Genomic DNA, 23,921 nt, shown 5'->3' with positions numbered 1-23,921 from the left:
AGATAGCATAATGGTTATGCAAAGAGACTCTCATGCCTGAGGCTCTAAAGTCCCAGGTTCAATTCTCCCACACCACCACAAGCCAGAGCTGAGCAGTGATCTGATTTAAAAAAAAAAAAAAAAAAGAGTCTATCCAGGAGTGGTGGGCTCATGCCCGTCTGAGGCTCTATACTATACACACTTACAAAATTAGCTATGACTCCTTACTGAGCTTGCCAGACTGCTTAAGCAGAATGAAATACCAATATGTGAAGGTCTATGTGTTACTTGTGTTTCTAAACTATGAAGATTCAACTATGAATCTCTGGCTCCCTCTGGTGTTGAAGCACTACACAACTTCCCTAATTCAGTTAAGGTACACTAACAAAACAGAAAACGTGATTTCCTTAGTGGAAAAAAAAAAGGAGTTTGAAATAATCTTTTCAGGACATAGGTAGATAACATAATGGTTATGCAAATATGTCTGAAGCTCCAAAGTCCAGGTTCAATCCCCCACACCACCATAAGCCAGAGCTAAGCGTTGCTCTGGTCAAAAAATAATTTTAAATAAAATACTAGTGTTAGAGCAGAGGAGACAACATAATCGTTATGCAAAAGGGTTGCAAGCCTGAGGCTCCAAAGTCCCAGGTTCAATCCCTACACCACCATTAGCCAAGGCTGAGCAGTACTATGGGGTGTGTGTGTGTGTGTGTGTGTCCATCCTACTAACAAATAAAAAATATATTTTTAAAACACTATTTTCAGTTAAACAAGTAGATTTGAAAAAGCAGTCAGAAATCACATTGCATACAAATTAACACTTCTTGGTTAAGAACCAACTTCAAAGGTCAATTCTAAGCTCAACTGTAATAACTAAATGAATGATGTTAAATATCCAAGAAAGGAAATAACAGCACGCACACACACACACACACACACACACACACACACACACACACAAAGACATCTAAAAGAGTCAAAACATACACACACAATCCAATTATCATAATACATAAAATACATAAAAATGAAGTATATCTTAGTGCAAAAATAAGATATTTTAAAAAGCAGCTGAAGATGGGCCAGAAAGTTGGTTTATCTAGACAGTGTGTCTGTTCTGTCATGTACACAGTCAGATTCAAGACTGGCTTCTGCCACTCTGGAGGGAGCTCTGGTGCTACGGTGTCTTCCCCTTTGTCACTCTGTGTATATCCATCATTCATCCATCTGTTTATCCACCCACCTAATCTATTTATCTATCAGTCATCCATCTATTTATTCATCCATCTTATCTATCTATCTATCCATCCATCCATCAATCCATCCATCTATCATTCATCTATCTATCTATCTATCCATCTATCCATCTATCTGAAAAAGAGAGTTCACCACCACAGCACCAGAGCTTGCTCCACTGCCATGGCACCTCAAGTGGTCTCAGGGATCAAAATTGGATCACGCTGATGGGAACACAGGTGCTGTACCTGGTGTGATTTAGCTCGGCATATAATGTTTAAAAAATAAGCAAAGAGAATAGAAAAAGTCACATGCATGTTAGTACACTAGTATACTAAGAGCAGAAAAGGTAATTGGCAGGGGCCAGGTTAAGCACACAAATTACAGTGCGTAAGGACCTGGGTTCAAGCCCCTAGTCCCCACTGGAGGGGAAAAGCTTCACAAGTGGTAAAGCAGGGCTACAGGTATCTATCTCCCCCTCCTTCTCTATTTATTTATCTATCTACCTATCCCCTCCCCTCTCAATTTATCTGTCTCTATCCATAAATAAATATTTTAAAAGATAAAGTACCAAGGAATAAAGCTAATAAATAGACAGTATATGCAAAGAGACATGCCTGAGCCCCCAAAGTCCCAGGTTCAACCCCCTACACCACCATAAGCCAGAGCTGAGCAGTGCTCTGGTAAAATAAATAAATTAGTTAATTAATTAAAAATAAACAGATAATACAATTTGAGCACACTCATTGCACAGATTAAATTATACTTTACTGAAAGCTGTTGAGACATGTAAGTGGACACACCAAATGATGTTCACTGTTTAAAAAAATATTAAAAGAAAGGATCTATATACTTAAATTAATGTTTAAGTATATATGAATATATAATATTTATAATATATAATATTTAAGCATATATATGAATATAAAATATTTAACTTTATATGAAATAACTAATGGATAGGAAATCAAAGAGCAGAAGGCACACCGATGGTTATAGCACCACTAAAAGTTGTGGTACACACACAATGAAATACTACTCAACTATAAATGATAAAACTCTTTTGTGGCAGTCTGGGCAGTGGCAAAGTGGACAGAGCTGGGAAAAGAGACAGAGTGACACCAGCAGCACTACTTCACCGCTTGTGAAGCTTATTGCTCTGCAGATGGGGGTGCAGGTGAGGGAAGATTGAGGCTGAAGCCAGGTCCTTGTGCTTGGTAAGATGTGCATTTATTTTAACCATGTGCACCACTGCCTGGCCCCTCTAAATATTTATTTTTATCAACACTATACTGCCAACTTTTGCTGTTTTAATACTGCTTCTTTAAATCAGACCATGGGTTCATTATTTGCTTTCTTTCTTTTTTTTTTTTCTTTCAACTTTACGAGGAAGAAAATAACCCTTGTATGTTTATTTCATTAAGAAGAAAACATAAATATTTTGCTTTACCTGAAAAATGTTGCTCCATTCTCAGTATTTTTTTGAATAGGAGCTGCCTGAAGGGACAGAATTTTATTTCCTGGCAAAGTAATTTGCTTTAGGATAGAGGCTACAATAACAAAAGAAAAGAGCATAATTTTAAAAAGTAATCACACCACTTCATGATAAGTCAGGACAAACGTTATTACATATAAAATAAACAAAGTTCAAACTGTCCAACAAAGACGTTTAAATTCAAACATGAGAACAAATTACCTAAACAAGAAATTGGCTTATAAAATCAATACCTTTGGGGAGGGGGTGTTGATAGCATAATGGTTATGCAAAGAGGCTCTCATGCCTGAGGCTCTAAAGTCCCAGGTTCAATCCCCCCACACACACCACCATAAGCCAGAGTTGAGCAGTGCTCTAGCAAAAAAAATTAAACTAAAATCAATACCTTTATCAATATTTATCTTTAAATAGTCTTGAAACTGTTTATAGAATGACTGATTTTATTAAAAAGGGAGATAAGAGGGGCCAGGTCGTGGTGCACCTGGTTGAGCACATGTTACAATGTGCAAGGACCCGGGTTCAAGCCCCTGGTCCCCACCTGTATGGGGAAAGCTTCATGAGTGGTGAAGTAGGGTTGCAAGGATCTCTCTGTCTCTCTACCTCTCTACTTCCCACTTCCTCTCGATTTGTGGCTATCTCTATCCAATAAATAAATAAGAATTAAAAAAAAAAGAAATTAAAAAAAATGGGAGGAGAGAGAAAAGTTTAAAAAAAACAACGCTAACAACAGAGGTTTCACCCAAGCTGAATCCCTGGCACCACCTTAAGCCATAATTGATCATTCCTCTGGTTTAATAAATTATTGGCAAATTTTAAAAACCTATAAAACTTCTCTTTTATTTATTTATTTATTTATTTATTTTTACCAGAGCACTGCTCAGCGCTGGCTTATGGTGGTACAGGGGATTGAATATGGGATTTTGGAGCCTCAGGCACGAGTCTCTTTGCATAACCATTATGCTATCTACCCTCTACCCACACATAAAACCTTTTTTTAAAAAAATTTATTTCCTTTTGTTGCCCTTGTTTTATTGTTGTAGTTATTGTTAATGATATAGATAGGACAGAGAGAAATGCAGTGAGGAAGGGAAGACAGAGAGGGGGAGAGAAAGATAAGACACCTGCAGACCTGCTTCACCGCTTCTGAAGCAAGTGGGGAGCCGGGATCCTTATGCTGGCCCTTGCGCTTTGCGCCATGTGCACTTAACTGCAACACTACTACCCAGCCCCCTAAAACTTCTAACTTTTATGTGCTGATTGATTTCCAAACAAAGATTTAAATTTTAAAAAGAAAAAAAGCCTGTGTGGAGGGTAGATAGCATAATGGTTATATGCAAAGAGACTCATGCATGAGGCTCCAAAATCCCAGGTTCAATCCCCTGTACCACCATCAACCAGAGCTAAGCAGTGCTCTGGTTTAAGAAAAAAAAAAAAAGAAAAAGGAAAAAAGAAAAGAAAAAAGCCTGTAGCAAATATGGCAAAAGTACTGATTCAAAAAGTATTTAATTCCCTAGCAAATTATTCCATTAATTAAAAAGTATCTCAAATAGTTGTTTCTATTATTAGAAAACAATATCTAAAAGTAGCTACATTTATACAATGAATGTAACAAAGATATTTCAATAAATCATCCTTTCTTTAAAAAAGAAAGCCAGTATAAGTCACTTATTTCATAACAAATGTTACAGAGTAGAGACAAACCAGAGTACTGACCAGTAGGTACTGCAGTCTTAACTGGCACCTTCTGCCCAGCCTTCTGAATAGTCACTGCTGAGGAATGAGAAAGTGTGGCCAGTTGTTTTGTGATGGCTCCTAAAGGTTGCTGGACAACCTGCAACAATGAGAACCATTAATGTAGTCATTCAACCATCCCACCTCCTCTAAATTTCTGTCTCTATCAAATCAAATAAATATTTAAAAATATTACCTACTGGCATCCCCACCCCCTGCAGGTGTGGGCTTGAACCTGGGTCTTTGCAAACTATGTGTGCTCACCCAGCTGGGCTCCCTCTCTTTCTCCCATTCTCAATCTTCTCCTCTCAATTTCTCTATCCTTTCAAATATAAGAAAAATAAAATGAAGCAAGAAAAAACACAAATCCTTGGCTGGGTAGTGGTACATCTGGTAGAGCACACACAGTAACATGCTTAAGGACACAAGTTCAAGCCCCCATTCCCCACCGGTAGGAGGGAAGCTTCAAAAATGGTGAAGCAGTGTTGAAAGTGTCTCTCTCTCTCTAGCCCCCATCTCAATTTCTGTTTCTGTCCAAAATAAATTTAAAAACAATAAAATAAGAATCCGTGGGGGTCAAGCGGTGGCGCAGCAGGTTAAGCGCAGGTGGCACAAAGCGCAAGGACAGGCGTAAGGATCCAGGTTCGAGCCCCCAGCTCCCCACCTGCGGGGGAGGGGGGTCGCTTCACAAATGGTGAAGGCGATCTGCAGGTGTCTACCTTTCCCCCAGTCTTCTCTCTCGATTTCTCTCTGTCCTATCCAACAACAATGACACCAATAATAACAACCACCACAATAACATTAAACAACAAGGGCAACAAAAGGGGGGAATCCTTTATAGGTTTCTCCTCCTTCAAAATAGGTTAGTATAAATAATGGCATCAGATTTGCTAGTTAAAATTGGAGCAAGAACCAAAGTAACATTCATAAGGAAAGTTAAACTTTCACATTCATTCAAGATTAAAAGCATAAAGTTAAAAGAAAAAATCTTAAATTTACGACTCCTTATGGTGGTACCTGGAACTGAACCAGGGAGTTCAGAGCCTCAGAGGCAGAAAACTATTTTAGATAACCACTATTTTATCTCCCCAGCCCTGTTACAATTCTTTCTATGTTGATTCCTAATGTACTAACAAGTCATACCCACAAATGTAAATGCTACAATATTACTAAGCAATTTTCTCACTTAGGACACCTACCTCAGAAACCAAGGAAATCTCACTACAAGCAACATAAACGAAAGAGATAAAACACTAGATTCTTCTTGACCTGAGTGGTATGTTCAACTTGTTATTACTCATTATATTGCTCATTTGTGAATTGTTTTTCTGAATGTCTCACTTCCATTTTTAAAAAGAAAAATGTATGGATTCTGAAGGAAATTTTTGAATTTGGACTCTGGTTTCATTATTTATTCCCCGTATAAATTTTGGTAAATTCTTTAGTGCTTTGTATCTCAATTTCCTCAGTAGGAAAAAGAAAGAATACAACTTGGAGAGGTTGTGAAGGCAAAGGAACCCTCCTGCTCTGCTGGTGGGAATGCAAATTGGCCCAACATCTGTGGAGAGCAGTCTGGAGAACTCTCAGAAGGCTAGAGGTGGATCTACCATATGACCCTGCAATTCCTTTCCTGGGGATATATCAACCAGACACACCCAGCCAAAAAGATCTGTATGTACCTATGTTCAAAGAAGCACAATTTGTAACAGCCAAAACCTGGAAGCAACCCAGGTGTCCAACAACAGATGAGTGGCTGAGCAAATTGTGGTGTATATACACAATGGAATACTACTCAGCTATTAAAAATGGTAAATTCACCTTCTTTACTTCATCTAAGGTGGAGCTTAAGCGAATCATATCAAGATAAGATAGGCCAGAAAGAGAAGGATGAATATGCGATGATCCCACTCATAGACAGAAGTTGAAAATAAGAACAGATGGAAAACACAAAACAGAACTTGGACAGAAATTGAGAACAGTGGTCCGGGAGGTGGCGCAGTGTATAAAGCATCTGACTCTCAAGAAAGAGGTCCTGAGTTCAATCCCCGGCAGAATATGTACCAGGGTGATGCCTGGTTCTTTCTCTCTCTTTTTCATTAATAAATAAAATCTTTAAAAAAAAAAAAAAAGAAAAGAAAAAGAGAGAGAGAGAAAGAAAGAAATTGAGAAAAAACAGAAAGGGGTAACATGAAGGAGAACTTCGACGGGTTTGGTGTACCCCACCAAAGCAAAGGACTTGGAGGCAGGAGGACAGGGAGTGGTGGAGGGATGGATAGAGGGAGGGAGGGATGGAGGTGGGGCTTTCAAGCCCTAGGATATGAGGATGGATCTATTTTGGGGGGAAGAGTGTTTTGCAGATACTAATTGGTAAGATGAGAAATTGTACCCAACAATTGTGTCAACAACTGTACCATATACCATTTGACCACCCCCTCCCCCAATTCAGTTCTATTAAGTTTACAAAAAAAAAAAGTGCCGGGAGTCGGGCTGTAACCCGCAGCAGGTGCAGGTGGCGCAAAGCACAAGGACCTGCGTAAGGATCCCGGTTTGAGCCCTGGATAACCACCTGCAGGGGAGTCGCTTCACAAGAGGTAAAGCAGGTCTGCAGGTGTCTATCTTTCTCTCCCCCTGTCTTTCCCCTCCTCTCTCCATTTCTCTCTGTCCTATCCAACAACAACGACAATAATAACTACAACAATAAAACAGTAAGGGCAACAAAAGGGAATAAATAAATAAAATAAATACATTTTTTTTTAAAGTGCCTTTCCCTTTGACAGTAACTCCATTCTAATGGTTTGCAAACATTTAAACATCACAGATCCTAAGGTGGCTTCATCTCTGAAACTGAATTCAAACCTAAGGAAAAAAGGGGCCAGGAGGTAGCGCACCTGATTAAATGCAAACATTACAGTGTACAAGGTCCCGAGTTCAAGCCCCTGGCCCCCATTTGTAGGGGAAGCTTCATGAGTGAAGTAGAGCTGCAGGTTCTCTGTCTCTCTCGCTCTCTCCCTTTCCCTCTCGGTTTCTGGCTGTCTCTCTATCCATTAAATAAGTTTTAGGGGACCGGGCAGTAGTGGTGCGGGTTAAGCACACATGGTGCTATACACAAGGACCAGATAAGGATCCCGGTTCGAGCCCCCAGGTTCCCACCTGTGGTGAGGCAGGTCTATAGGTGTCTAACAGTTCTCTCTCCCACCTCTCTCGATTTCTCTCTGTTCTATCCAATAACAACAACGACAATAAACAAGAGCAACAAAAAAGGCGGGGAAATGGCCTCCAGGAACAGTGGACTCCTAGTCTAAGCCCCAGCAATAACCCTGGAGGCAAAATAAAAAATAAATAAATAGTAGAATCTTTAAAAAAATAATTTTAAAAAGGAGGTTAGATAGCATAATGGTTATACAAGGAGACTCTCACAAGGAGACTCTCACGCTTGAGACTCAAAAGTCCCAGGTTCAATCCCCTGCACCACCATAAACCAGAGCTGAGCTGGTAAATAAATAAATAAATAAATAAATAAACCTAAGGAAAAAAGAAGCTTTCAAAGTTTGTACATTTCTAGAGTGAAAATCAAGTAGGGCCAGGGTAGACAGCATAATGGTTGTACAAAGACATTCTCATACCTAAGACTCCAAAATCCCAGGTTCAATCCCCAGCACCACTATCAGCCAGAGGTGAGCAGTGCTCTGGTAAACACAATTAAAAAGAAAAAAAAAAATCAAATGTAAAAAAAAAAAAAAAACAGAAAGAGCAGAGTCCAAGAAGTACTACTACTTCCATCCTACCAAAGGTTTTGACTACTGTCCTAATTACTCACTTGACTGTCCCCCTTGCAGTTTATAATCAAGAGTTGCTTTCTGCCTCAAAAACAAACAGACATGAATGAAGACTTCCAGGGGCGGAGCTATGAGCAGCAGATCACTTTCTCTCCTACCCCTCCCATCCCCTTCCCTCCCCTCCCCTCCCCTGTCCTCTCCTCTCCAGGATCAACTAGGAATAGCAAAGGAGACCACCTGGGACCAAAACAAGACAGGACTTGAATGACCACAGGAACCCACTAAATCACCGGTGAGTACAAACACATGTGGCTGGTGACAGAGAAGAGAGAGGAGCCTAAGGAGAGATTAAGTGACTGCTAACAGTTCAGCAGTTTATCAGTTGAGACACCTCCTCCAGTCTGATCCACCAACAAGGGGACAGCTTAAGGGAGGAGAGGACTCCTCAGGGACTCACCAAGTGCAACTCTGAGTCTCCATTGCTACTGCCCTCAGAATCTGGAGTAGCGACAGGGAGGGACACCAGGGGACAGAGATCTAACCGGGAAACTCAGGAGAAGTCCTATACCTCCTTGGCATAGCTATGGGGCTGTGAAAGTCTCTTTGCATAACCACTGGATTATCTGCCACACCCTGCTTTATCTCTTGGTCAGGAGTCAGTGATTAAGCTGAAGCCTTATTGATAGTTTAAAATCCCTCAGGCTCCCATAGCCTACAGGGAAGGAAAAAAAAAAAAGAAAGAGGCTTTTAAACCACTGAGCTCCAACTCAGGGGCTGAAATAACTGTTAACTTCCACCACTGTGAACCCTTTAATTAACTTACTTAGACACAAGTCAATCCAGGCAATAGTGATTAATAATTTCAAAAGTACTGATAAAGGGAACTCATAACATAATATATAAAATGGTTAAAACAACAAGAAGAAATATTGGAGAATCGAACCAGGACAAGAGTCCAGCTAAAAGTCCTCCAGAGGGTGAAGCACAAAATAACAAGTTCAACATCCAAACATTAGCTAAGGAAATAATAACAGGAGTGAGTAAAGAATGTGAAAAAATTATAATCAGAAATGCAGGAACAACAAATGAGAACATGGAAGAAAATACTAATTATCTCATGGTTACTAGAGAGCTGAAAGCTGAAATCGCTGAGCTAAGAATGCAACTAGCTGAACAAGCTAAAACAATATCAGAGCAGGGCAACAAAATAGATGAACTCCAGAAAGCAGTAGAGGCCAGAGAGAATAGAATCTATGAGGCTGAAGACAGAATTAGCAAGATTGAGGATGAATTAGAGACAACTAAAAAAGAAGTAAGAGATCTCAAAAAGAGATTAAGAGATGCTGAAAACAACAACAGAGTCCTATGGGATGACTTCAAAAGAAACAATATACGCATTATTGGCATACCAGAGGAAGAGAGAGAAGGAGAGAAAGAAAGCATTTTCCAGGCCATAATAGCTGAAAATTTCTCTAGTTTAGACAACATCAAAGACATAAAGATTCAAGAAGCCCAGAGGGTCCCAAACAGAATTAACCCAGACCTAAAGACAACAAGACATATCATACTTAGAATGGAAAGGAATAAGGATAAAGAAAGGATCCTTAAGGCTGCAAGAGAAAAACAAAGAGTCACCTACAAAGGAAAACCCATAAGATTAGCAGCAAACTTCTCTATACAAACACTACAGGCCAGAAGAGAATGGCAAGATATCTATCGAGTGCTCAATGAGAAAGGCTTTCAGCCAAGAATACTATATCCTGCTAGACTGTCATTCAGACTAGATGGAGGCATCATAACCTTCTCAGACAAGCAACAGTTGAAAGAATCAACCATCACCAAGCCTGCCCTGAAAGAAGTTCTGAAAGGTCTCCTATAAACAACCAGACCACCACAAATAGGACATATATCAAAACACTCTAAAACTCTACAAGAATGCCGTTAAAATATCTTCAATCTTTGATATCAATAAATGTCAATGGCCTGAATTCACCTATTAAAAGACACAGAGTAGGAAGATGGATCAGAAAACACAACTCAACAATATGCTGTCTACAGGAAACCCACCTAACTCAACAAGACAAACACAGACTTAAAGTGAAAGGATGGAAAACTATCATACAAGCCAATGGCCCACAAAAAAGGGCAGGAACAGCTATTCTCATATCTGACATGATAGACATTAAAATAGATAAGATTAAAAAAGATAAGGAATGGACACTACTTAATGCTCAGAGGATCAGTCAATCAAGAGGACTTAACAATTACTAACATCTATGCACCCAATGAGAAGCCATCTAAATACATCAAACTTCTACTGAAAGAGCTACAGCAATATATTAACAGTAACACAATCATAGTAGGGGACTTCAACACCCCACTCTCTCAACTTGACAGATATTCCAGGCAGAAAATCAATAAAGACATGAGGGAGCTAAATGAGGAGATAGACAAACTAGAACTAGTAGACATTTTCAGTCATTCGTCCCAAGAAACGGGAATACACATTTGACTCAAATCCACATGGGTCATTCTCAAGGATAGACCATATGTTAGTCCACAAAGACAGCATCAGCCAATTCAAGAGCATTGAAATCATCCCAAGCATCTTCTCAGACCACAGTGGAATTAAACTAACACTTAACAAGAAGATTGAAGACACTGGAATACTCCCTGCCAGCTTCTATGAAGCCAACATCACCCTGATACCAAAAGCAGACAGGGACACACCAAAAAAGAAAACTACAGACCAATATCTCTGATGAACATAGATGCGAAAATACTGAACAAAATTCTAGCCAACCGGATACAACAGTATATCAAAAAGATTGTTCATCATGACCAAGTGAGGTTTATCCCAGGTATGCAAGGTTGGTTTAATATATGTAAATCAATCAATGTGATCCACCACATCAACAAAAGAAAGACCAAAAACCACATGGTCATATCAATAGATGCAGAGAAAGCCTCTGACAAAATAAAACATCCCTTTATGATCAAAACACTACAAAAAATGGGAATAGATGGAAAATTCCTGAAGATAGTGGAGTCTATATATAGCAAACCTACAGCCAACATCATACTCAATGGTGAAAAACTGGAAGCATTTCCACTCAGATCAGGAACTAAGACAGGGCTGCCCACAATCACCATTACTGTTCAACATAGTGTTGGAAGTTCTTGCCATAGCAATCAGGCAGGAGCAAAGAATTAAAGGGATACAGATTGGAAGAGAAGAAGTCAAACTCTCCTTATTTGCAGATGACATGATAGTATACATGGAAAAACCTAAGGAATCCAGCAAGAAGCTTTTGGAAATCATCAGGAAATACAGTAAGGTGTCAGGCTACAAAATTAACATTCAAAAATCAGTGGCATTCCTCTATGCAAACACTAAGTTAGAAGAAATTGAAATCCAGAAATCAATTCCTTTTACTATAGCAACAAAAACAATAAAATATCTAGGAGTAAATCTAACCAAGGAAGTGAAAGACTTGTATACTGAAAATTATGAGTCACTACTCAAAAGAAATTGAAAAAGACACAAAGAAGTGGAAAGATATTCCATGTTCATGGGTTGGAAGAATTAACATCATCAAAATGAATATATTACCCAGAGCCATCTACAAATTTAATGCTATCCCCATCAAGATCCCAAGCACATTTTTTAGGAGAATAGGACAAATGCTATAAATGTTTATCTGGAACCAGAAAAGACCTAGAATTGCCAAAACAATCTTGAGAAAAAAGAACAGAACTGGAGGCATCACACTCCCAGATCTCAAACTGTAGTATAGGGCCACTGTCATCAAAACTACTTGGTACTGGAACATGAATAGACACACTGACCAGTGGAATAGAATTGAGAGCCCAGAAATGAGGCCCCACACCTACGGACATCTAATCTTTGACAAAGGGGCCCAGACTATTACATGGGGAAAGCAGAGTCTCTTCAACAAATGGTGTTGGAAACAATGGGTTGAAACATGCAGAAGAATGAAACTGAATCACTCTATTTCACCAAATACAAAAGTAAATTCCAAGTAAACCAAGGACTTGGATGTTAGACCACAAACTATCAAATACTCAGAGGAAAATATTGGCTGAACTCTTTTCTGCATAAATTTTAAAGACATTTTCAATGAAACAAATCCAATTACAAAAAAGACTAAATCAAGTATAAACCTATGGGACTACATCAAATTAAAAAGCTTCTGCACAGCAAAAGAAACCACTACCCAAACCAAGAGACCCCTCGCAGAATGGGAAAAGATCTTTACATGCCACACATCAGATAAGAGTTTAATAACCAACATATATAAAGAGTTTGCCAGACTCAACAACAAGACAACAAATAACCCGATCCAAAAATGGGGGGAGGACTTGGACAGAATATTCACCACAGAAGAGATCCAAAAGGCCAAGAAACACATGAAAAAATACTCCAAGTCTCTGTCAGAGAAATGCAAATAAAGACAACAATGAGATATCACTTCACTCCTGTGAGAATGTCATACATCAGGAAAGGTAACAGCAAATGCTGGAGAGGGTGTGGCGTCAAAGGAACCCTCCTACACTGCTGGTGGGAATGCAAATTGGTCCAACCTCTGTGGAGAACAGTCTGGAGAACTCTCAGAAGGCTAGAAATGGACCTACCCTATGATCCTGCAATTCCTCTCCTGGGGATATATCCTAAGGAACCCAACACATCCATCCAAAAAGATCTGTGTACACATATGTTCTTGGCAGCACAATTTGTAATGGCCAAAACCTGGAAACAACCCAGGTGTCCAACAACAGATGAGTGGCTGAGCAAGTTGTGGTATATATACACAATGGAATACTACTCAGCTGTAAAAAATGGTGACTTCACCGTTTTCAGCCAATCTTGGATCGACCTTGAAAAAATCATGTTGAGTGAAATAAGTCAGAAACAGAAGGATGAATATGGGATGATCTCACTCTCAGGCAGAAGTTGAAAAACAAGATCAGAAGAGAAAACACAAGTAGAACCTGAAATGGAATTGGCATATTGCCCCCAAGTAAAAGACTCTGGGGTGGGTGGGTGGGGAGAATACAGGTCCATGAAGGATGATAAATGACATAGTGGGGGTTGTATTGTTAAATGGGAAACTGGGGAATGTTATGCATGTACAAACTATTGTATTTACTGTTGAATGTAAAACATTACTTCCCCAATAAAGAAATAAATTTAAAAAAAAACAAACACACACACAATCTTTCTGATCACACAAACAAGGCTAACAAGTTAACAAAGGTTTTTTACTATCTCAGGAAACAGAATAAAGAAAAACAGAGTTTCAAAAAAAAAGTTTACAGGTTTATAAAATAGTAATCAGCAAAAATATGTTATTAGAGAAAACTTAAAATTTAAAGAACACGATACTGGAGCTGGTGAGACAGCATAGTGGTTATACAAAAAACTTGCATATCTGAGCCTCTGAAATCCCAGGTTCACTCTCCAGCACCACCATATGCCAGAAGTGAGCAATGTTCTGGTCTTTATCTCTGTATCTCTCATTAAAAATAAACTTAACATGGGGGCGGGCGGTCACGCACAGGGTTAAGCATACATGGTGTGAAGTACAGAGACAGACACAAGGATCCCAGTTCAAGCCCCCGGTTCCCCACCAGCAAGGGAATCCCTTCACAAGTGGTGGAGCAGGTCTGCAGGTGTCTCTTTCTCTCCCCCTGTCTTCCCCTCCTCTCTCAATTCCTCTCTGTCCTATCCAACAATAAAAACAACATGGAAAAAAATGCCCTCCAGGAGCAGTGGATTTGTACTGTAGGCACCAAACCCCAGCAATAACCCTGGAGGTCAAAATAAACAAATAAAAATAAACAAAACTTTAAAAAAGTTTAATTCACCAGAGATTAACAATACTGAATATTCTGATGAAACCTGTCTTAAATAAGATTCTAAACACTGTATCAATAAGTAAGATTTATTTCACAACAAAGCACCTGATCTCCCAAGTTCAGCAAAATCACAACTTCTTACTCATTTACTTCCCTATCTCCTCTTAACCTCACACATCACTTTCAGAAACATCCACAGGGGGTTGGGCGATAGCACACATGGTGCAAAGCCAAGGACCAGCCTAAAATCCCGGTTCAAACCCCCAGCTCCCCACCTTCGGGGATAGGGAGGGTCGCTTCACAAGCAGAGAAGCAGCTCTGCAGGTGTTTGTCTATCTTTCTCTCCCCTTCTGTCTTCCCCTCCTCTCTCCACTTCTCTCTATCCTATCCAACAACAACATCTATAACAACAATAACTACAACAAGGGCAACAAAATGGGAAAGGATGGCCTCCAGGAGCAGTGGATTCGTAGTGCAGGCACCGAGCCCAAGCGATAACTTTGGAAGCAAGATGATGATGATGATGATGATAAAAAAGAAATATAAACAAAGTGAAACATGGACTGAACATGGTGTATTGCACCAAAGTAAAGGACTCTGGGGAGAGAGGAGAAGGGTGGGTAGGAAGAAAACTCTAGGGGCCTATTATTACATAATGAAACTGCATGCATGTCAATGATTGCACTGTAAAGGATTAAAAAAAAAAACGTCACACAATATGTAACAACCCTGACAAAGAACTTTCTGCAAGACAATCAGCCTGTACACTTGGAAAGTATTGCAGGAGGATGGAGGGGCACTAGACTGTCCTGTGGAAAACTAAGAAATGTTACACAAGATCCAACAACTGTATTTCACTGTCAACTGTAAACCATTAATGCTTTGAGTAAAAAAAAAAATAAAGTATTACAATATGAGTAAATGAGCAAGCACAAATAGCTAGAATTGTTATAGATTAAAAAATAAAAAGGTTGGCATGAGGAGGCTGTTAGGCAGGAGTTTTTACATGAGACTATGGTGCTAAAAAAATGTTTTTCCTTTTTTTTTTAATTTATAAAATAGAAATATTAACAAGACCATAGGATAAGAGAGGGAAAAAATTTAAAGTTGTTGTTGGAACTGTGTAAATACTAAGCCAATATTAACTTCCTATGTTAACAATATTGCAATTATGCAAAATAATATATATTATGGAAAAAAAAAGCCCTAAAATATACACAGTATAATGCTAGGAAATGTTCAGGGAAAAATATGAGCATCTGTGTGTGAATAGGAGGAGAAGCAAAGTAAATATGTCAAACTTTATAACTGGTCAAACTTTATAAACTGGTCAAATAAGTGGTCATTTTATTAGTCTTGGGCCAGCTTAGCAGTGACTTAGAAAATCCACATCACATTCTAGGGATATTCCTACTCCCTGGAAGAAAGTGCTTTTCTTCTTGTTTTTAAGAAGTTGAGCCAGGATTTAAACTAGGCCTTGTGATTTCAAGTATGACTCGTACCCCACCCACTCCCCTCCCCTTTTTTTAAAACAAAAGTAGTTGGGCAGGGGTAGATAGCATAATGGCTATGCAAAGAGACTCATGCCTGAGGCTCCCAAGTCCCAGGTTCAATCCCCCACACCACCATAAGCCAGAGCTGAGCAGTGCTTTGGTTAAAAAAAGAAAAAAACTATTTTTCTCTCTTTTTTTTGTTTGCCTCCAGGGTTATCGCTGGGGCTCAGTGCCTACAACACAAATCCACTGCTCCTGGGGGCCATTTTTCCCCCATTTTTTATTGCCCTTGTTGTTATTGTTGCCATTGATGTTGTCGTTAGATAGTAAAGAGAGAAATTGAGAGAGGAGGGAAGACAGAGAGGGGGGGAAAGAAAGATAAGACACCTGTAGACCTGCTTCACCACTTGTGAGGCAACCCCCCTGCAGGTGGGGAGCCAGGGGCTCAAACCAGGATCCTTACGCCAATCCTTGCAATTGTACGTTTAACCGACTGCACTACTGCCTGACCCCCTATTTCTTTTATTTTTTAATGAGAGACAGACAGACACAGAGAAAGAAACAGCAAAGCACTGCTTAGCTCTGAAAAGGCATGAAAGTCTTTTGCATAACCATTATAGTATCGAGCCTGCCCACCTTGCTTTTATCATTTGAATTTTTCAAAATTAGAATCTGAGGGAGAAATGAAATGTTACTCACCAGTTGTTTGACTCGAACTGCCTGTGGAATACCAGCTGGTTGTGAAACAAGAGGACTTGGCTGTGCAAGTCTGATCTGAACTGGAGCGCCAACGACAGGCTTCTCAGAAGTCATTCCAGCAGTCGTAACAATAGGCTTCACAGAAGGAAGACAAATCGCTGCTGATGAAGCTACTCCAAAAGTTCCTGATGGAAGGGCCAGTGGCACCGCTGTCCTAGAGATCACTGGCTTTTCTGACTGAAGAGAGACTGCTGTCACTGCATTTTGTGCGGGTGTCACAAGCGGCTTCTGAGTCTGCAGCAACACATTTCCTGCTGCTGTACCTCCTGATACAGCAGCTGCACCCACAGGATGAAGTGTCACAATTCCAGGCTTGGCTCCCCCTGGATCAGCATGTGAACTCTGCACTGTTCTGGGTGTTGTCGCTCCAGAAACAACCATGGACTTTTCAGGCTGTAGTGAGGAAACTGTTGTCACCACAGGAGAAGGTGTAACTATCGTGTTACAAGTAGTAAGGACTACCGCGCCAGATGTCTGCTGAACACACTGCTGTATAAAGCTCTGGGGGTTAGGAATGAGTTGTCGCAAGGCAATCATACTCTTCTAGAATAAGGAAGAAAAAAAAATGTTTAAACAAAGTAGCTACAGCATAAAGAAATCTACGTTTAAACAAGTTTTACTTTTTTTTTTTTTTTTTGATATGACAGAGTGAAATTAAGAGGGCGAAATAGAGAGACAGACACCTCCAGACCTGCCTCACCATCTGTGAAGCAACCACCTGCAGGTGGGGAGCCAGCCAGGACTCAAACCAGGATCTTTCCATGGGTCCTTACGCTTTGTACTGTGTACTTACCCCGGTACGTATATTTGTTTTAAATGTTTGCTCCTTTTAAGAATTCTGAGGCCTCAGCTACAGGCATGAGGTTTTTTGTTGTTGTTGTTTTGCCTTCAGTGTTATCACTGGAGCTTGGTGTCAGCACTACGAGTCCAATGCTCCTGGTGGTCACTTACTCTGTTTTATTGGATAGACAGAGAAATTGAGAGGAGGAGGGAGGGAAGGGATAGGGAAAGGAGGAGGAAGGCGGGGGGGGGAGGAGAGAGACCGAGACCTACAGACCTCTTTCATCACTTTACAGTGTCCTCCCTAAAAGTGGGGAGCCAGGGGCTCGAACCCAAATCCTTCTGCAAGTCCTAGCACTTTGTACTATGAGTGCTTAACCCCCAGTGCGCCACTGCCTCCCATGAATCTTGCATAAGTACTGTGCTACCTCTCCAGTCAGACTTTGTATTTCATATGAGTTGTTACAATGCTGCAAAAGGTCTTACACTGTATTCAAACACTAAATAATAAAATAATTAAGGTATGGTCACAAGTTACTTCTATTTTACCAATGTTTTCCAGTTCAAAGGGATTAGCCTATGAAAATATTTTACAGGGGGCTGGGCAGTGGGATAAGCGCACATGGCACAAAGCGCAAGGACCTGTGCAAGGATTCTAGTTCGAGCCCCCAGCTCCCCACCTGCAGGGGGGGTCACTTCACAAGCGGTGAAGCAGGTCTGCAGGTGTCTATCTTTCTCTCCCTCTGTCTTCCCCTCCTCTCTCCATATCTCTCTGTCCTACTCAACAACAACGACATCAATAACAAAAATAATAATAACAACGATAAACCACAAGGACAACAAAAGGGAAAAAATGGCCTCCAGGAGCAGTGGATTCGTAGTGCAGGCAATGAGCCCCAGCAATAACCCTGGAGGCAAAAAAAACAATAATAACAATTTACATATATATGTATACCATATCAAATTGCTATCACAGCTAAAAACTCAAATTTTACATTACCTTACTAAAGAAATCTAATCCAGGGGGCCAGGTAGTGGTACAGCTGGCTAAGCACACACATTACAGTGTGCAAAGACCCAGGTAAAAGCCCCTGGTTCCCACCTGTGGGGGGTAAGCTTCATGAGTGTTGATGCAGTTACAGGTGTCTTAGTCACCTCTCCCTGCTCAATTTCTCTGTCTCTATCCAATAATAAATAAAAAGAGCAGTCAGGCAGTAGTGCATCGTGTTAAGCACATGTGGTGCTAAGCACAAAGACCCGAGGAAGGATCCCAGTTCGAGCCACCGGTTCCCCACCTGCAGGGGAGTCGCTTCACAAGTGGTGAAGCAGGTCTGCAGGTGTCTCTTCCCCTCCTCTCTGTCCTATCCAACATCAGTAACAATAACAACTACAACAATAAAAAACAACAAGGGTAACAAAGGGAAAATAAGTAAATAAATATAAAAATAAATAAATTTTAAAGAGAGAAAAAAAATGCAAGGACCAGTGCAAGGATCCTGATTCGAGCCTCCAGCTCCCCACCTGCGGGCGGGGGGGGGGGGGTGTCGCTTCACAGGTAGTGAAGCAGGTCTGCAGGTGTCTATCTTCCCCCCCCCCCCGTCTTTTCCTCCTCTCTCGATTTCTCTCTGTCCTATCCAACAATAACAACAATGATAAATAACAAGGGCAACAAAAAGGAAAAAACAGCCTCCAGGAGCAGTGAATTTGTAGTGCCGGCACCGAGCCCCAGTGATAACCCTAGAAACAAAAAAGAAAGGGGGGGAGAGAGAGAGATAGAGAGAGAGAGAGAGAAAGAAAGAAAGAAAGAAAGAAAGAAAAAAAGAAAGAAAGAGAGAGAGAAAAAAAGAAAGAAAGAACCATTTCTTCAAGCTACACATAACTCTACCTGAAGAAAAGAAACGAGATGAGGCTGTGGTGAAGACTTGAGCTCAACATACAGATGTCTAGTAAATTCTTCTGCTTCGATTTTTCCATCCTGAGGAACGAAAGAAAACACTGTCAAGTCTACAATAATTAAAAGAGGAGTGCCCAGGGGGGTGGCGCAGCAGATAAAGCATGTGATTCTCAAGCATGAGGTACTGATTTTAATCCCTATCAACACATGTGCTCTTCTGGTTCTCATATCAGTTAAAAACTAAAGTGGAAGAACGATCAGACGGTCTCACTATGCCAAGCTTCCTATGGTGGTACCTGGGTGCTGCGAGAGTTGAACAGCACAGGCCTTGCTGTGCACGAAGATGTGTGTTAGAGCTCCAGACTCAAGTGTGAGCATCAAAGATTGCAGTAGGGAAGCCTAATGGATCCTGAGTAGTGCTGTGCTATCTCCTATATCCAGAGTTCCCTATAACTCATCTCTATCTCAAAATAGAAAATTGGAACAGGAAGATCACTCAGTCATAAGGAAAGAGGCCCACTAGAGGTCCAGGCCCACCATGTCTGTGTGGGAATCCTGGGCTCCCTGACCAGGGCAGGGCCTCTTTACATAAAGTATTTCTACTGCAGATAAAATAAAGTAAGATGCTCAAGGTAAAGCAATTGATAACTGAGTGCTAGCTGAACTAGCACTTTATTTACAAGAAAGATTGTCAGACCAGCTCTGGCTGTTAGACTCATAGACATTGATAGACATTTTATCAAACAATACAACCATCTAGGCTTTGAATGTAAAAAAATAACAAATAGTATTTGTTGCTAATAATAAAAATTCTCAAACCAAAATTACAATTTTGGAATACTTGTAACTATGGTCCTAAATTCAATAATTTCTTACGACTTAAAAAGAATTTTCGGGAGTCGGGCAGTAGCACAGCGGGTTAAGTGCAGATGGCGCAAAGCACAAGGATCGGCATAAGGATCCTGGTTCAAGCCCTGGCTCCCCACCTGTGGGGGGGTCGCTTCACAGGCGGTGAAGCAGGTCTGCAGGTGTCTGTCTTCCTCTCTTCTCTCCATTTCTCTCTGTCCTATCCAACAATAATGACATCAACAACAGTAATAATAACTACAACAACAAGGGAAAAAAACGAAAGGAAAAATAAATAATAAAAAAAATTTTTTTTTTAAAAAAGAATTTTCTAGGGCTGGATGGTAGCGCACCTGGTTAAGCACATACATTATAGTGCACAAGGACCCAGGTTCAAGCCCTCAGTCCCCATCTGCAGGGGAAAAGCTTCACGAGTGGTGAAGCAGGGTGGCAGATGTCTCTTTCTCTCCCCTTCTCTATCTGCCCCTCTCCTTTCAATTTCTCTCTTCTCTATTCAATAATAAATAAATTTTAGTGGTCTAGGAGGTGGCACAGTGGATAAAGGATTGGACTCTTAAGCATGAGGTCCTGAGTTCAATCCTCAGTAGCACATGTACCAGAGTGATGTCTGGTTCTTTCTCTCTCTCCTCCTATCTTTCTCAAAAGTAAAGTATTTTTTTAAATAAATAAATTTTTAAAAGAGAGATACAGAGACAGACCAGAACACCGCTCAGTTATGGCTTATAGTAGTGCTAGGGACTGATCCTAGGACAGCAGAATCTTAGACATGAAAGTCATTTACAGAACCAAGGGAAAAAGCTTCAAAACAGATGACTTCTCTGTCTCTCTCCCTCACTACCTACCTCTCACCTACTAGCTAGGAATAGAAAATTGTGTGAGGGCCTCAATCTTGCCACCAGGTTCCAGATGCTAGCATGATGCCAACTGGACTTCCCTGGGAAGATGACCCCACCAATGTTTCCTCGAGCCCTGCTTCCCCAGAGCCCTGTCCCACTAGGGAAAGAGACAGGCTGGGAGTATGGATCCACCTGCCAATGCCCATGTTGAGCGGGGAAGCGATTACAAAAACCAGACCTTCCTCCTTCTGCACTCCACAATGACCCTGGGTCCATACTCCCATGGGGTTAAAGAATAGGAAGGCTGTGGTCCAGGAGGTGGCGCAGTGATAAAGCTTTGGACTCTCAAGCATGAGGTCCTGAATTCGATCCCCCGCAGCACATGTACCAGAGTGATGTCTGGTTCTTTCTTGCTCCTCTTATCTTTCTCATAAATAAATAAAATCTTTTTTAAGAAAAAAAAGAATAGGAAAGCTATCAAGGGAGGGGATGGGATATGGAGTTCTGATGTTGGGAATTGTACCCGTTATCCTTACGCCAGTCCTTGAGCTTTGCACCACCATCTGCGCTTAACCCGCTGTGCTACCACCCAACTCCCATAACCCTCTTATCCTATAGTCTTGTCAGTGTTTCCATTTTATAAATAAATTTTTTTTTAAAATTAAGTGTATCAGGAGTAGACTTGTGCAAGCACAAAGTTCAAATGAAAGCCTAGGTGCAAAAAAGTAAAAAAGCATTATTCTAAAATACTTATTATTTTAAAAATATTTTAATATTTTTAAATATTTTAATATTTTTAAAATTTAATATGTATTCTCTTTTAAAAAATATTTGTTTACTGGATAGAGACAGAAACAGAGAGAAGAAAAGAGAAAGATGGAGAGAGAGAGAGAGAAACCTACAGCCCTGCTTTACCATTTCTGCAGCTTTCCTCCATGCAGATGGGGACCAGGGGCTTGAACCTGGGTCTTTGCACATGGTAACGTGTGCACTCAACCAGGTGTGACACCACCCTCGCCCAACACATGCATCTTATAGTTTTCAAGTTTAAAAGAATTTACTTACCAAAAGTTGCTCCACCAGCTTCTTCACATTCTGTCCCGCTTCTGGGGACTGTGATCCACTGCACGCTAGTTTTATTAACATTGCAAGAAAATTCTTGCATTTCTTCACATTTTCTAACATCATCTAGTATAGAAGTACAAACACAATTATTGGCTCAAGAACAAAATTCAAACACATCTGTAAAACAGACACAGATTGGCACAAGTGAGAACTTACTGGAGGAAGTTTTGCTTGAGTAGCTGCTAAGTTCTCTGTGTTGAGGCTGGGTTCAGCTGAGACGGCAGGTGACACCCCCAAACTCGAAGGTTTCAGAGCAGCTACAGTATGCAGTGACTTCACAGGCTTAACTGTGACAATATTGGCTGGCACAGCCACAGACTGAAATAAAAAGTAGTGGATGTTGAAATATGAAGTTATCATGGTAAAGTCTTCATAATATGTGCCTCAGCTTTTATGTTATACTCTACTCTCTAAGGCAACACAGGTGTTCTAAGAGGTCTGGACTCTAACAGGCCTCAGTTACATTCTCAACTACTTTTCATTGACTGAAAGCTGACATCAAATTCTCTTTCTCTCTCAGTGCCTGCACAACCACTCCACTATTCCCAGTAGCCTTTTCCTTCCTGTCCCCCTCCCACAGAGAGAGAGAGGCACAGAAAGGGAGAAGGGAAGAAAAAAATAAAGACACCTGCAGCACTGCACCAACACACACACACACACACACACAGGCTTGAATCCTGGTCTCTACACATAGTGACTTGTCTGTCTGGTCTACGAAGTAGGTAGTGGCCCAGGCCCCCAAAGCAAATTCTTTATCCTGCCACCTGACTCCTGTCGGTAAAAAGCAAAGCTAATGTCCCTTGGGTAACTTTGAAAAAGTACCAAATAAATATCCTCAACTTTTTGTTACTCCATAATTATTTGCAATGTTGTGCCTTTCTATGAAAATATGAAACTACTTGTTCTGCTGAAAATTTTCTGCCTTTTCAGAAGCATTAAAACTACTGATTATTTTACATTATTTTAAGTTGCCTTTATGTAGACTATTAGAACAATAAGTACTGTAAAGTGTGCTAAGATTATTTTCACACTGGAAGAGATGACTGCCTGAGCCAACAAAATGACTCACCTGAAAAGTTCACTGGTTGTGGCCAGGCAGTGGCACACCTGGCTGAGCTCTCACATTACAGTGCTCAAGGATCCAGGTTCAAGCCCGTGGTCCCACATGTAAAGCAAAAACTTCACTAGTAGTGTAACAGTGCTGCAGGTGTCTGTCTGTCTCTATCTCTCTCTTTCTCTATTTCTCTCCCTCTCTCTCTCTCTCTCTCTCTCTCATTTTACTGTTCAGCTCTGGTTTATGGTGGTAACAGGGAACTGAACCTGGGACTTTGAAACTTTAGGCATGAGAATTTCTGCATAACCATTATGCTATCTCTCCCTGCCTTCTCTCTCCCTCTCTATTACCTCCTTCCCTCTCTCAATTTCTGTAGACAGAATACTATTGTTGTCACAAGGGTTATCACTGGGGTTCAGTGCCAGCAGTACAAATCCACTCACTTGGTGGCCATTTTTTCCACTTTATTGGGAAGGACAAAGAGAAATTGAGGGGATGGGTGACAGAGAGGGAGAGAGAATGACAGACACCTATAGACCTGCTTCACCACTTGTGAAGCTTCCCCCTGCAGGTAGGGAGCCGGGGACTCAAACTGGGATACTTGCATTTTGTACTGTGTGCTTAACCCAGTGCACCTCCGCCTGGGGTCCTGAGTTTGATCCCTGGCAGCACAAGTATCAGAATGATGCTTTTTCTCTCTCTTCCTACCTTTCTAATTTTTTTGTTTGTTTGTTTTGTTACCAGAGCACTGTTCAGCTCTGGCTTATGGTGGTGTGGGGGATTGAAATAAATAATCTTAAAAAAAAAAAAAAAGGAGGGAGTCAGGCGGTAGTGCAGTGAGTTGAGCGCACATGGCACGAAGCAAGAACCAGTGTAAGGATCCCGGTTTGAGCCCCCGGCTCCCCACCTGCAGTGGAGTCGCTTCACAGGCCATCACAGGTCTGCGGGTGCCTCTCTTCCTCTTCTCTCTCCATTTCTCTCTGTCCTATCCAACAATGATGACAACAACAGTAATA

General features: G+C 40.8%; 1 protein-coding gene across 1 annotated transcript in view; it reads right to left on the bottom strand.

Moving 5' to 3' along the window:
• Positions 1 to 23,921, bottom strand: part of TAF4B (TATA-box binding protein associated factor 4b) — a 118,069-nt gene that overhangs the window by 79,357 nt on the left and 14,791 nt on the right. Inside the window, 6 exon segments of the mRNA XM_060173639.1 lie at positions 2,666 to 2,765; positions 4,424 to 4,541; positions 16,290 to 16,892; positions 19,015 to 19,104; positions 21,792 to 21,914; positions 22,008 to 22,169. Of these exon segments, the coding sequence (XP_060029622.1) occupies positions 2,666 to 2,765; positions 4,424 to 4,541; positions 16,290 to 16,892; positions 19,015 to 19,104; positions 21,792 to 21,914; positions 22,008 to 22,169 (1,196 nt within the window).

Source organism: Erinaceus europaeus, chromosome 15, assembly GCF_950295315.1.
Source record: "Erinaceus europaeus chromosome 15, mEriEur2.1, whole genome shotgun sequence".
NCBI classification, from domain to species: Eukaryota; Metazoa; Chordata; class Mammalia; order Eulipotyphla; family Erinaceidae; genus Erinaceus; species Erinaceus europaeus.
This window is presented reverse-complemented; position numbering and strand designations above follow the sequence as displayed.